The sequence below is a fragment of the Esox lucius genome, chromosome 14, assembly GCF_011004845.1.
Source record: "Esox lucius isolate fEsoLuc1 chromosome 14, fEsoLuc1.pri, whole genome shotgun sequence".
Taxonomy (NCBI): Eukaryota; Metazoa; Chordata; class Actinopteri; order Esociformes; family Esocidae; genus Esox; species Esox lucius.
Window position 1 is genome coordinate 13,224,059 of NC_047582.1, and position 15,205 is coordinate 13,239,263.

Genomic DNA, 15,205 nt, shown 5'->3' on the forward strand with positions numbered 1-15,205 from the left:
TGTAAGTCAAATCTACCTAGGTACAAGTAACATATTGAGCATAGTTTGGTATGCGAGTTTGAAATATGCAAAATGTAAAATCACTCAGAATCAGTTGACATGTCTTCCATTGTCTTGACACATTGTTGGTTTGAGCAGCAGTTGTAATACGTGCTGTGGGTTGTACATAAAAACCTGTGATAAACCCTTTTCCGTAGTAGATAGTTAATGCTGTACAAGCTGTGCTTCTTCACTCTTCCCTTTGGGGAGAGCCAGGTTGCAATCTGCGACGGCAGTTTCACCATTCCTGATAATTCCCGTTACTCCTACGACCTGCACTGCCTCATCTGTCAGTATTCCACCGTTCGCTGTTACTGGGAATGACTTTAGGTTCTACCTTGAACGTATTAGAGATACAGTATTTAACGTATGTCTTGTATTTATGCAGTCTGTGCTATATCTGTAGGATGTGGGTAAATCGGTGTGCTGCTTTTGTCTCTTCTGGTGTGGTTTAATCACTCTTTCACCTTTTCTCTTGCACTTCCTCCTGGTCCCTGAACTATACTTCTTACTCGTTGGTGTTGTTCAGGCTACATGCTGAAAGTTTCCAGAGAAATGGGCAATAGTGCAACATCCTTTGTGCGCAATGTGCTCTTGATCGTATTGAAAGAACACCGCCATTCTGTTAGTGTAAAAACACACTTCTCTTTGGATTGCCAGGTGGTGATCTTTGAATTTTGAAAGGGTGTATTTAAACAGCATTCACTTTCATTACATGATTAAAAATATAATCAGATAAACCCTCTGTAAAGCCGAGTCTCTTATTCACCCAGAAAGCAGGCCTTGGCATTGAGCTCAAATCTTTTTTCTTATTGTTTTCACATTTTCAAAAAGAATGTTTGCCGCTTTCTAAGACCTTTTGTTTGGTCTGTTCCATGTATCGTTCATCTCTGGCAGCAGTATGCTTGCGTTAAATGTTTCTCTGCCAGTTCAGGATAAAAATAAAAGCAAAGCTGGCCATGTAGAAACAATAAGCAAGTCTTGAAACACAGTTAACAGTGTCAGGTAAATAAATAAAAACTAATTAGACATTTGAAAATGTAAAACATTTTTTTTTAAATAAAAACGATTTCGAACTCTGAAAATAATGAGGCATTATGGTACAGGAACTGTGAGGGCTTGTGGAGAGGCTGATTCCATACAGGTCATTGACACTGACTCTTAAATATAGGAGCAGAATGATTGTAGGTTAGGCGAACAGGTAACTGTAGGCTGAAGTGAACCGCATGTACTCACCAGTCAGGCTGAGGTTTTCCAAAGGGTCCCAGAGTTGCCAGGACTCAAGCGCTCTCAAGACATTCAGTCAAACTATGTAGACAATATGTTAAGCAACACTTGACAGTACAGCATGCATATGCGCACACACACACACACCATTATTTTTCAGTATATATTGTTATTTTATTATGTCGTTTTCTATACCCATTGAATATAACCACACCTGCATGTTTTACTAGTTCTATGTTTTCTTTACCTGCGCTGGTTGTGCGTTATGTTGTCTTTTACCTGCTGTTTATCTTTTTTGGAGTAATATATAAGGCTCTCTCTAGAGTACCATGAAAATGTAGGCTATGGTAAAGTTTAGTTATGTGAAGTTGAGTACAGTACAGTGCAGTGCAATCCCCTGCATTTGAAAACGCTAGAGCTCTTAAACTCAACTCTGGACCACAGGTTCCACTGGTTGGTTTCCATTGCAACCCTCTAATCTGCCAGTTATTTAGCCCTGGGACTAGACACCAGGTGGGTGCAATTAAAGAGGAGGTAGAACAGAAAACCAGCTGGCCACGGCCCTCGTAGGGTAAGAGGTGAACACACTTGCCCTACGAGGTCCGGAGCCTGCTGGTTTTCTCTTATTATTAATCGCACCCACCAGGTGTCTCAGATCTAAATAAGTACCTGATTAGTGGGTTGCTGTGAAAACCCAAGCGGTACTGGCTTCTTGGTCCAGAATTGAGTTTGAAGGCCCTATTTTATCAGAAGTCATGTTTGAATCTTTATTCTGAACAAATACTTGGAAGTAATCATTATAACCTGAGGGAGTTTATACTGTAAATCAGGATTAAAATTTGGATCTACACAGTTCATCCGCAGAATGTGTTTTACGTTGAAATTGCTAAATGCCGGCGCCCAATTTGCAAAGTGTTCTGAATCCATGCCTGGCAGTACAGCTGCATCATTGTGGAATCCAAACGACACTATCATGTTGCTCAAAATTGTGGAGGTTACCTTTAGGGACTGCCGTGTTGGTCTTTTATTCTTATTTTATGGCATCAAAATGTGAACACTGCGAATGTGTGTAGACTCACTCAGGACTGTGGCTTTATACGCTGTGTTGGTTCACTAATGAATCTGTTGTCTGCAGGGGGCCAGGTTGTGAACCTCATGAACCAGCGCCTGCAGACTGGCTTCACCGAGGCAGAGGTGCTGCAGATCTTTTGCGACACGTGTGACGCCGTGTCTCGACTGCACCAAGCTAAGACCCCCATCATCCACAGGGACCTGAAGGTGTGGAAGAGCAGGACCTCTCTCCTGTTTTCAAACCCCTCCCTTCTCTGCTTTCAAACCCCTCCCTTCTCCTGTGTTTTCAAACCCCTCCCTTCTCTGCTTTCAAACTCCTCCCTTCTCTGCTTTCAAACCCCTCCCTTCTCTGCTTTCAAACCCCTCCCTTCTCTGCTTTCAAACCCCTCCCTTCTCCTGTGTTTTCAAACCCCTCCCTTCTCTGCTTTCAAACCCCTCCCTTCTCCTGTGTTTTCAAACCCCTCCCTTCTCTGCTTTCAAACCCCTCCCTTCTCTGCTTTGCCTCCCTCTGAATCCTTTTGTTTTAGGCTTAGCCTTCCTTACTTAGGTATAAACATAAATCAGGCAGAGATTCAAAAGTATTTGTTTTGATGGTTTCAATCTGTAGCCCTACACATTTTAAATGATACATTGGCTTTGAGATGTGCAAACTGTCAGCTTTTAATTAATTGTAGTGTATTCTATTCCAAATTGGGTGGACTGTTCCTAATATGGCAACCGAATTTAATCAAACACATTTACTTATTTGCATTCAAAGCGCACAATGAAAACATAAAGGTTTTGACTAACAGGTTTTTTCGACGTTTGCTTTTTGTTTGTGTTTGTAATTTATTTTGTAGTTGATTTAATAGTATATCAAATTTTGCCAATGTGGAAGAATAGAACATATCTTTAAACACTTTAATCAAGATGCTGCCCTGAGTGCTGAATATAGTAAATGAATGCCAAGGCATAAATACTTAAATATTATAGGGTGCATGTATGCCTCTTACGTCCTCATTATTCCTGACTCATTAAAGGGGAATTATGACAAACATAGAATTTATCAAGTTTTACAAATCTCTTCATGGTTATTTTGTTGGACTGAACATTATTTAACATTGACCTTTGTTTAATCTTGAAAAATGATAAACGAGAAAGTAAGAAAACAACACAACTATTTTTAACAAGCCTGTCAGGGTCTTTACAGGATTTATGATCCTCAATACATTGTCCATAATTGCAGTTATTTCCCTCTAAGTACTGTAATGTGTTGTGGTATGATATCTGTGCTTCTAGCCTTCCCACTTATTCATGTTTGATATTGTGGGGCTCATTTGCTGACACTGGCTCTCAGGCACTTGTTAATGGGAACAACATCATGAGCTTTATCAAGTCCAGGGAATTTGAGCCAAAAACCTGCCTGCGTCTGCCAGGATTAAAAAACCCAGAAGTAATATAATGCTGATTTCAGTCGGCTGAATCTGCCCACAGGATAATGGTAATACGGTAACCTCAAGCACACATAAAAACCCACAAAAAAATGAACTAACTGTTTTCCCGTGGCCATCTCTGCCTCTGGATTTGAACTCCAATGAAATGCTCTGGTTTGAAGACATCTGTCCGGGAGTGCAGACCCAGATCAGTAGTCTAAGATCCCTCCTAATGTGTTCTCCATTATTGTAAAGTATTCAGCGCCTTATCTTCACAAGGGCTAAATACATTACGGAAAAAGGGCCGAATACAAAAAAGGATAATATATAGAAAAACGGTGACCCTGATTTTCTTTTTTAAAAGTTGTATTAATAAAATAAAATATGATTTCTGCTCAATTGAATTAGTATGAATTGAGTGGAAAATGCTATTCAGTATTTGTATTTATAGTGTACAGTCATTTTCTTTCTTGGATTTTGATCTTAATCCAAGATGCCAGTAAATTATTTGTCTGACTGCGTGAATGCAGGTGCAGTCTTACAAGTATTTATATCGGCATTCTGTTCAGTAGGCACCGTTATCTAATTAAACATAAATTATATATTGACAGCCGTTACATGAGTAATTCTTTCCTAGTCTGGCTCTGTTTGACTCTTCTCTTGTGTATCTCTGCAGGTGGAGAACATCCTGTTACATGATAAGGGACACTATGTTCTGTGTGACTTTGGCAGTGCTACCAATAAGTTCCAGAATCCACAGACTGAAGGAGTGCCAATAGTCGATGAGGAAATCAAAAAGTTAGTGAACTGCATAGACAAATAGATGCCATTTCCCTTAATGTCATATTCGTATTATTAACAGTTACCTGTTTTTATCCATCTGAGCATACTGTACTGAAGAGCCTGGGTGTTTTAAGCAGTTGAGAATGTTGAGAAGGACCATGGTGATATGAAACACAATGCTGTTTTCCCACAGGTACACCACTTTGTCCTATCGTGCCCCTGAGATGGTGAACCTCTATAATAACAAGATCATTACTACTAAGGCTGACATATGGGTGAGTTAGTGTGTGTGCCACTGGTCACCAGACCACTCTCCCTGGCTGCCTCATGGACAGATTGTATATGCGCAGAAAATAAATGATGATAAAAATGTGCCACCTACGTTCTCATGCAGATTACAGCCCTGTATATGTATACAACAGGACTATATAAGCACCTTGTATTTTAGATGTTTGCTTAAGTCACTTTAATTTGAATGATTAAGTCACAGTTAATTTGTATGATTTGTATGGAGCTTTCTTCACAATACACATTGTACAGCTTAATGCTCATCAACTGCAGATAATAGAGATGAACAACTTAAAAACAAAAAGCCTTTCTTTCACTAGAGGAATATTAAGAAGCTATGTATGGGTTTCTCTCCAGGCGATGGGCTGTTTGCTGTACAAGCTGTGCTTCTTCACTCTTCCCTTTGGGGAGAGCCAGGTTGCAATCTGCGACGGCAGTTTCACCATTCCTGATAATTCCCGTTACTCCTACGACCTGCACTGCCTCATCCGTCAGTATTCCACCGCTCGCTGTTACTGGGAATGACTTTAGGTTCTACCTTGAACGTATTAGAGATACAGTATTTAACGTATGTCTTGTATTTATGCAGTCTGTGCTATATCTGTAGGATGTGGGTAAATCGGTGTGCTGCTTTTGTCTTTTCTGGTGTGGTTTAATCACTCTTTCACCTTTTCTCTTGCACTTCCTCCTGGTCCCTGAACTATACTTCTTACTCGTTGGTGTTGTTCAGGCTACATGCTGGAGCCCGACCCTGACAAAAGACCTGACATCTACCAGGTGTCCTACTTTGCGTTTAAGCTGGCTCGTCGGGACTGCCCCGTTCAGAATATGAAGGTCAGCTTTCTCATTTCTGTGGTCACCGTAGTGGGGTGACTTTCTAGTCCGCCTATTTCATTTTCTCCACTCGGGACAGTCGGTGGCTTGAGCTCTGGGCTTTGGGCCAGCAATGCCAATGTTCTGTTTGATCCGTGCCCTGAAGCCTCTGAATATGGTTACCATCTGTTGTCAAACAGTCGCATTCCACTCCCTTTTCCAAAATGTTCTCTAATCAACCTCCACACAGAACTCTGCGATTCCTGGCCAACTCCCTGAGCCGGTCAAAGCCAGCGAGGCTGCCGCAGCGAAGAAGAGCCAGAGCCAGACTCAGAGCAAGGCCAGGTGAGTCTCTGTGCTGTCGTCTGTCAACGGGGGGGACCTCCCCGAGCCATCCTGTGGTTGTCGTCGTTGTAAAACCCCAGAGCTGCGGCGAGCCTCCTTATGTTCATGTTCAGTGGTGTGTTCTCTGTCCTGTTCGGTGAAGCCCTTCCAAAACACTGACCAGGTCCCTAACTCTCACCGTAGGCTGACAGACCCCATCCCCACCACGGAGACTTCCATTACGCCCCGGCAGAGGCCCAAAGCGGCCCACGCCCAGCCCAGCGCTGGCATCCTACCCATCCAGCCGGCATCTCTCACCCCTCGCAAACGGGCCAACCTCCCTGCCGGTGGAGTCCTTCCTCTGGGTAAGTGACCCCCCGAATAGTTTAAAAAAACGAATTTCGAAGGTGAATATCAATATTCAAAAAAAATAAAATAAATGTGGAAAAACACATTCGCGGTAGCAGAGGTTGTCTGGCTGTCTGCTTTGCAAGTGGGCGCGCTAGCGCGCCTGACGTTACAGATCCATATGTCCGACACAACTGAAGCGTGGTGTCGCGACGTCTTACAGCCATGGTTGATGCTCCACACCCCTGACCAGCAGCTGATTGGATGAACGCGTGATGTGGGTCTGGCTACTCGAGAATTTCAACAGTGTCGTGGCGGCTCGTTGAGAATACGATCTCGTATTTTACAAAAATAGTTCATTGAAACGTGTTTCTGAAAACATTTTAAGCGAGAAATAGGCCATGCAGTTGCTGAATCGGTCTTCATTTCAGCTCAACAATGGTTAGTTTGAAAGATATTCGTCTACTTCTACTGGATACTCTACAACTGTGAAACTTCAATTAATGTTAATATTTGTTTCAATCACTGAATGAAGCCTGCTATATTTGGGACAATAGTCGCAACCTTATATTGCTTGCACAAAACTCTTGATCAGCATTCAAAATGTGTTTATTGTTGTTCATTTTAAACCGTTATTGCGCAGAGAGCGTGAGGGCGAGAGAGAGAAAGTGCTTGAGCGAGCGAGCGTGAGGTCTGCGGTCTTGGTCATCATTTGATTTACTTGTTTTTGTGTAGGTAATACGTTGTCAAATATGTTTAAACTTAACTACTTGTATAAGTAGTCTATTTATGTCTCTTTGTATTAATTTGTCCTGTTATTGACGAAATGCGCGTCATTGACAAAATGCGCATGCGCAACCAGAAGTACGAATAGTTCAAATATTATGTGTTTTTTTAGAGGGAATATTCAAACGTCATTTTTGAGGAATTTTGACAGCCCTAATGGCTTGTATAGTAACCAGATTGTGTAATACCTCCAGGAGTGAATTTAAACCTTGCCCAGCAAGCAGCAACCCTCCAATCACAGAAGGTGCCAGCTACAGCGCCGCCTCATCCATCGACCGGCCAATCGCAGAACCCTCCCTGTCAGGCCAAACTTCAGATGGGTGCTCAGCAGAAGCAGGTAAACTCCCACTGCCACCCCAAGCTGAACAGGGTTGGGACCATCCCAGGTTCGGATGGGTGACCAGCGGTTGTTTGGATCAGGTGTCTCAGAATCGAGTGCTGATCTAAGATCAGGTCCTTCGGTCCATGATGTAAATGATGGCGTAACATACATACTACATATACTGTTGGAGGCTTACCAGTTGACATGGTAGTTGAAAGCTTTGTGGTGCAGCAATAACCGCCATGAGCAGGAGGGCCATAGAAGTTGGAAGAGCATGACGTGAGTTTTCCCCATAGGTCTCTCAGCATATTTTTAAGTAGTCTAACCCATTTAACTACAAAACCTTAAAAGAATCTAAGGTTTCTGAGGAAATGTTCCTATTCACCCAGCTTATTTATTGAGTTTGGTTGCTTGGTAACTGAAGGCCACTGGCAGTGCCTATCATAAGTTAGCCTGGCTGACAAGACGTTCCTGACTGCGCAGGGAGCGCTTTGACTCACTGGTCTGCTATGTCACCGCTATGTACGCTCAAGAAAATGTGAGAGCTTTTTGATTGTTGCTTATTTACTAGCTATTTACATCCGCAATGTTGCAAGCTTCCACAGTTCAATACGTGAAATATTTTCTTGAGCGTACATATAAATATATTATAAGTCAGAGTGCCCGTTTGGTTTCGTGGGCCGGATGTTTTTGTTAAATTTGAAACCGGGATATCCTTCCAGAGGTTCGCATTGCAACACATTTTGTGGACAGACTTTCTGGACTCATTTAGGAGGAGTAACATTTACTGTCTTCTTGGGGAGCAACTCCAGCGTTGATTTTGCCTAGTCTTTAGGTATGTCTTGTGAAAAGGTACATTTTCTGGTGGACAGCGGACTGAACTAGGTCTCAGGATTCGGCCTGGCTCTCTCCTGATTCTTTTTTTCTGAAGTTCTTTTTCCCTAAGAACAACCATAAAACATGAGTACTGGAATAATGAATGTTGTGCTCACTGATGTCTTGTGCTGGGTTTGCCCTGTAAGTAATGATTCAAGTCCAAAACATTGATTGGCTTTCCTAATGTTTTGCAGTACTACTATAGTGCATTCTATACTGGATTCTTTTTTTTTACTGTGATTTGGTTATTCTGGACCTATAATGTTTTTTAGCAATCCTCAGTGCTTTAAAATGTTTACCCATCTACTAGTTGGTGCCCTTTTTTGCAAGGCTTTGGATAACCTTCCAGGTCTTTGGTTGAATATGTCCTAGTCGACTGAGAATCTAATTAAAAAATCATGTGAACCACTGTTACTGCACACACAGTGGCTCTGTGCAACATACCATGATTTATTTAGTTTTTTAAGCTCAATTTAACTCCTTAATGTATTGTTCATTATAAGAACAGAGGTTTTGAATAATTCAAAACCATGAAATTAGTTTTTAAATTATAACTCAATATGATGCATTTTATGCAGACCGTTGACCCAAATAACCAACATCTAATTCGTTTCATTAGGTTAGCTCTTTGGAACACAAACAAATGTGAAAGAGGGGGATGATAAACTGTACTTGATGTGTTTATGATTAACTGCTTTTTACTAGTTACGTATTAAATGTTGTTATTGATTCTTGAGTTAGTTCTCGCACTTGTATGGACTTTGCAAAGTGCAGTGTAGACAATACCTGGCCAAACCCATTTTTTGTGGACCAACTAAGTGAACATAAATGTTACAATTGATCAACATGAAACAATATGTTTGACCTAATTAGTACCATTGGTTCTGGTGCTATAGGCAGTTTGTGATTCAACAAATGTTTTGAAATTTCAGCCGAGTGGAGGACATATACGAGAGAGCGAGCGTTGGGGTTCTTCATTCTGTTTTCACTCACATCTACAATCCCCATATTTTATGGATAACTTAGTTTATTCACAATGTGACCTATTACATGAGACTTTAGCTCTTAATGATTAACTGAAATTAGACCAAACGGAAAAGAAGAAAGCATCCAAAGGAAATTAAATTACAAAAAATGGTGGAATATTTTCTTTCTTTTTTCTGGATACAATTTGTAAAAGGTCTCCTCTAATCACAACTAACCCTTCGGTGGACTAATGAGGTTTCATTTGTTAGGTAGTTGCGTGCTTTGCTTCCTAACACGCTAATCTCTGTGTGAACTAGCGCTGTCTTGGTAGTTTCTGTGTGCTGACGCGGTTTGTGCCATTGTCCTTGTTTGTGTGGTAGCCCGGGCAGTTACAGCAGCAGTCAGTTGCGGCGGGGGGAGGAGTCTTACCCGTGCAGGCGAAGGCAGAAGCCTTAAGCGCCACGCAACAGGCCGTACCTTCCTCTGTGACCATTCCCACCCCCCAGAAGGCCCAGACCCCATCCAGCCCAGCGCCACCTAAAGCGCCGGCACGTCGCAAGCAGGCCAGCCAGAGCCAGGCCCAGCAGCCGTCCACTGCTCAGCCCGCTCCTGCCCAACTTCCAGCTTCCCAGCAGCCCGCAGCTAAGCAACAAGCGGTTCCTATCCAAACTGTGGCCCAGCCAGAGGTGGCCCAACAGCCACTGGTCAAGACTCCGTCCACCCCTGCAGAGACCAGTCTGAACACAGCTGAGTTGGAGATGGTAACTGAGACGAAAGATGAACTCTGGCCCTGTGTTCTTCCTCCCGACCATCCATCCATTGTACTCCCAGTGTCAGCGGGCTTTATTTGATTCTGCTCATTCGTGTGTTGTGTCAGTGTTATGAAAACATTTGGCACATTGTGAATGTTTGAATGAACATCAGTTTTTCCATTTCTGTCCACCTGCTGCTTTCTTTATTTTGTGTATTTTACTTGATTTGCATGTTAATCATTGTTTTGTTCTTTCCATTTGGCTTTGACATATAATGAGTATAATGATAATATACATATTCTTTACTGATGGCCTGTATAATTAGCTTGATACTCAAACCTTTTCAACAGTTTTTTTCCCTACCAGATTTTCATTAGACTGCATTTCGGGGGCTGATTTATCTCAGCTTTGCCCGAGGGCACCACCCGGTTCCAAATAAAATAGAAATGCTACTTGTCAAATTATCTTTTGAAATAAATTTGCGTAATGTCCCTTAACCAATATTTGTTTAATTTTTTTTCAAAAGAATTTGTGTTTCCCCAACTTTGAAAATCATTTGGTTATTCTGTATTCTTTATATATTTCATCTGCGCTCTGTCCATCCCTACAGAGTTCTCTTCCTGCGCTGTCCAAGAGTCCACCCCACTCCCCAAAGGCTACACAGCACGCTCTGAGTGATGTTACCCAGAATGCTGTTGATTGGCATCCTGGAACGGACTCAATCCAGCAAAATGCCACAGCAGTGGATGACATCAGCCAGTTAATGTAAGCCATGCATGCCGACCCAACTGAGTGGCCAGCGCAGTGAACATTTTATATACCACTTTGGGGCTTAACAATGATTTCAGTGTTTATCAGCGAGTTAACTTTTCCTTTGTGTGTTTTTCCAGATGTGTCGGTACACCTCCGCCCAGTTCCACCCAGTCCCTTCAGCAGGGTGTGTGTGAACCAGCCCAGGATGGGAACTTCACCGCCTTTGCCCCTTCCCCTGCCTCTGCCCCCGGCCCAGTCACCAGCTCAGCCACACAGCCTGCCTGGAACCCTTTTGGGAATGATGACTTCTCCAATCTGAGTGCGGAGCAACTGATTAACAAAGACTTGGATGGTGAGGGTGTGTGTGTTGCCCGGACTAAGGAATAGGTTTAGGGTAGCGATAGAAGCTGAAAGTACCTTTAGAACAAATATCTAACTTAATGCTCTGTTGTAATACCGTTTCCAAACACTCAACGCTGTAACTGTAATATAGACTTTTATGCTGTTAGAAATGGCCGCCAATGCAAAGGTGGAGATGGCTTCCACTGACGACCTGATATCTGGCCTGTTGGAGGTCTCCTCCGCTGGGGAGACAGCCCCGAGTGAAGACCTGATATCCGGCCTGTTGGAGGTCTCCTCTCCTGGGGAAACAGCCCCAAATGAGGACCTGATATCTTGCCTGTTGGAGGTCTCGTCCACTGGGGAAACAGCCCCAAATGAGGACCTGATACCTGGCTTGCTGGAGGTCTCCTCTCCTGGGGAAACAGCCCCGCAACCTACTGGTGAGACCCTAACTCCTGTCTATCAATTTGTGGATGTGTGGTAAATATAATCTTTTCCCCAGCACTCATTCATATATAATACACTACATGTGATAACGATGTTCCCCCCCTGGAAAGATTTCTTTTCTGTTTTTGGATATAAACTACAACACCATTTTCAGATATAATAAATTAAATATGAAACTAAAAGATTAGGCAATAATTGATTCATAAATCAAAGGATATTATATTATGTTGTACAGAAAAAAGAAATAGCTTCAATGCCTGTTATACTTGTTTGTAGTGGTTTTCTTTAACTGTCTATCAGTCTCATACATTGAGTGGGAGGAATGTTTGCCCGCTCTTCTTTACAGTACTGCTTCAACTGTCATGTTTGAGGGATTTCTTGCATGCACGGCTTTAAGTCCACCCACAGCATTTTGATAGGATCGCGATCTGTGCTTTGCCATTCTGTTACAACTTTTTTTATGTCTTGAGTCACTGTGCTTGGAAATATTTATGTTTGGCTCAGCTTCAGCTTTATCCTCAGGAATTCTTTGGTACCATATGGAATTCATGGTTGACAGAATGATGGCAAGTTGGCCCTGAGGCAGCAAAGCAGCCATAATGTCACTGCCTCCATTTTTTGGTTCTTCTGTTCAAAGGTAGTGTTTCCAAGTGTGGCGTCTGGTGTTTCAGCCAAACAACTCCATCTTTGACTGTCCGGATCACAATGTTCCAGTAGTTTTGGTCTTTACCAAAGGTGTTGTCTGGCAAACGTCAGACGTGTCTTGATATTTGTTTTTGAGAGAAGAGGCATCTTTCTTCCTGATGTTTGTACAGTGTCTGACCATTGGCGGCCTTGGGTTGGCCTTTTGATCTTGGCGTGATGTGTTAACATACAACCATATAAGACCAACCCAGATCAAGGTTCTCATCTCTGTGGAAAGTTGGTCCCTCCCAAGTTACTCTTTAAAGATATTCTAATCACTGGCACCTGTTTTGGTGCACCTCATTCAAAATGTTGCCCATTTATGTCCTGTTAAAGATTTATGTCCTGTTAAAGATGAAGGGTTTCTACTAACACATAAGGAAATTGCATTTCTGTTTACATTTTTACATGACAAAACATTCTGCAAATCATCAAGGATGTAATATAAATAAGTACTTTATTATTTTGCTGATGTAGTGAGGCTGCCTGTGACCATATCAGTGAACTTCTGAACGCTCAGTAGAAAGCTTTCTGGACATAGTAAACCTGCCATACTTTGTTTCTCCTCAGTGTCATTCATTAGTGCTTGTCTGTTAATTTGTCTCATTCTCTGTTTCCTGCCTTGCCACTTATCTATGTACCAGTAGAACAGACCGAAGACATCATGGGTCTGGATACAGGCGTATCTTTGCTGTCTATTCCAATCCCTTTCAACACACTGGCACTTTCAGATACTCCAGGTAACAATGTCTCCCTTTCCCTTTGTCTCAATGCCTGTTTCAAATCACTCAAACACCCATTGAAGTACAGTTTGAGACACTAGCATTTCAAGGGTGAATCCAGGTGTCTTCTCTGTGAATTCTGTTAATCTAGCCTGACTTCTCGGCACTCGAGAATGCCAGTTCAGGTTAATGAATAGAATTACAAACCAAATGGGATGGTTCTTATGATGTAGGTGCCAGTGAACATTGGCTAAAAATGGAATGTGTTGCTAGTAGCTCTATTTCTATCCGGTTGGAGAGAGATTTTCATTATTCTGATACCCACGTCAATTAAAGTCAAACCAGCTTTGCTATGGCAAATAAAATATCTGTAGCAATGCCTGGCAGTGTTAACCCTTCCCAGGTATTCCCATGTCTACCAAGCTGAAATGAATGCCCTGGCTAAGGATAACAGCATCTGCTAAATGACTAAAATGTAAATGCATTGGAGTTTTCTCTCACGTCTGCAAGTAACTAGCAAGTGAGACGAATGTAGCCAGTGATGTGGGGGCTTGACCGACATTGTCCAGACCTTGAATTAAGCCGATTAATGCTGATCCTCAGCCAGTGTCCAGTGTGCGCTCTGAATCATTTACAGTTATAGCTGCATGAAGTTGTGCTTTGCATGGTTTAATGTCTCTACACTAGCATTAGTGTATTGTAATATGTTAGTAGCCAGCTTTTTTGTCATAGTACAGTGCAGCGCATAACTAGTGTTTGGACAGTGACACGAGTTTTGTGTTTTTGGCTCTCTATTCACATACACTGGATTAGAAATGAAACAATAACTAAGAGGTTAAAATACAGTCCATGTCTTGGTATTCTCCTGATTTAATGATGCAATGCTTATGTTTCCCAGTGCTAGAGGCAGCTTAGCATTTACTGAACCTCCTCCATGTTTGTCTGTGGGGAAGGTGTTCTTTTCTCTGAACCCTTCGTTTCTTTCTCTACAGAGGAGATGTTCTTAAAAAAAAGATCTAATCTGTCCACAAGAGATTGCTGCAGAAGGATTGTAGCCTGTTCAATTGTATTTTGGCAAATTACTGTCAGGCTTTCTTGTGTTTTTCACAGCAGGTGGGTCTCGTCTACCATGAAACCCTATTTTACTGAGTTGGCAAGGGGATAGTTTGAGTTGAAACTGTCATACCTCTAGAGAGTCTAAGAAAGAAAGTCCTTTAAAAGTAGTCATTAAAGCCCCAGTTATGCCCATTATTGTTCAACCAAAGATATGTCTGTAGTAGATTGTTTTACTCTGCACTTGTTATTGCTATACGTTATATGGGTAATGTAAGTGTACAGTTTTTTTCTGTTAGTTAAAATACTCTTTGTAGTCGGTTTATTTACTATTTTGTTGGGATAGTACTGCTAGAGACTCATTGATTAATCAAATCTAAAATTTTGGGGTTTTGAAGCAGAGGGTAGATGTTTTTGAGATATATATTGCAATATTGTATGTTAAATAGCTAGGGGTGAACATCTTTACTTGAGTTAGTACTGTTGCTTTGTTTGTGATTTTCTGTAGTGAATGTAGAAGTAATTGTCTTCAGAGACTTCTCAAGTAAGTGTAAGTATCTGGTCAGAAAACTACTTAAGTAGTTGTTTAACAATTAATGTCTATATATACTCACTGGCCACTTTGTTAGGTACTCTTGCTCGTTAATGCAAGTGTCATGTGGCTACAACTCAATATATAAAACATGCAGACATGTTTAAGATGTTTAGTTGTTGTTCTAGGAAACATTAGAATGGGAAACACGAAGGGTTTTCTGTGACTTGGGACCTTGGTATGATTGTTGGTGCCAGATGTGGTTCCAGCATCTCAGAAACAGCTGACCTGGTATTTTCATGCGCTGCCTCTCTCTCTATAAAAAATGTGATAAACAAAAACATCCTGTGAGCTGCAGCTCTGTGGGCAAAACACACCTTGTCAATCAGAGAGTTCAGAGTAGAATAGCCAGACAATTTCAAACTGACAGAAAGGCCCCAAATACTTAAATATAAAGGTGACGTGCAAAAGGGCATCTCTGAATAAACAATGATCAAGCGAATGGAGTCGAAAGGACGTCTTCCCCTATATTTGATAGGTATACCTAGAAAAGTGGCCAGAAACAGCAGTCACATGATCACACTTTCGAAATGACTCCTTCAGAAACACACTGATTAATTTACACAGTGGGACTTTTCAGATGAAAAAAGATTTTAGATGCATAA

The 15,205-nt window shown here is 41.8% G+C and overlaps 1 protein-coding gene across 5 annotated transcripts in view; it reads left to right on the plus strand.

Annotated features, from left to right (window-relative positions):
* The window catches only part of aak1b (AP2 associated kinase 1b), a 43,053-nt gene that overhangs the window by 14,676 nt on the left and 13,172 nt on the right, over window positions 1-15,205 (plus strand). For 3 of the 5 annotated variants that reach the window (XM_010877528.4, XM_010877530.4, XM_010877533.5), the window contains exons 4-16: window positions 2,402-2,544; window positions 4,426-4,547; window positions 4,726-4,807; window positions 5,178-5,310; window positions 5,551-5,654; window positions 5,884-5,978; window positions 6,162-6,322; window positions 7,286-7,428; window positions 9,636-10,016; window positions 10,618-10,772; window positions 10,898-11,112; window positions 11,270-11,542; window positions 12,878-12,973. In XM_010877528.4, the coding sequence (XP_010875830.2) occupies window positions 2,402-2,544; window positions 4,426-4,547; window positions 4,726-4,807; window positions 5,178-5,310; window positions 5,551-5,654; window positions 5,884-5,978; window positions 6,162-6,322; window positions 7,286-7,428; window positions 9,636-10,016; window positions 10,618-10,772; window positions 10,898-11,112; window positions 11,270-11,542; window positions 12,878-12,973 (2,103 nt within the window). The remainder of the gene's footprint in view (window positions 1-2,401; window positions 2,545-4,425; window positions 4,548-4,725; window positions 4,808-5,177; window positions 5,311-5,550; window positions 5,655-5,883; window positions 5,979-6,161; window positions 6,323-7,285; window positions 7,429-9,635; window positions 10,017-10,617; window positions 10,773-10,897; window positions 11,113-11,269; window positions 11,543-12,877; window positions 12,974-15,205) is intronic. The other 2 variants (XM_010877529.4, XM_010877532.4) reach the window with 2 other exon arrangements.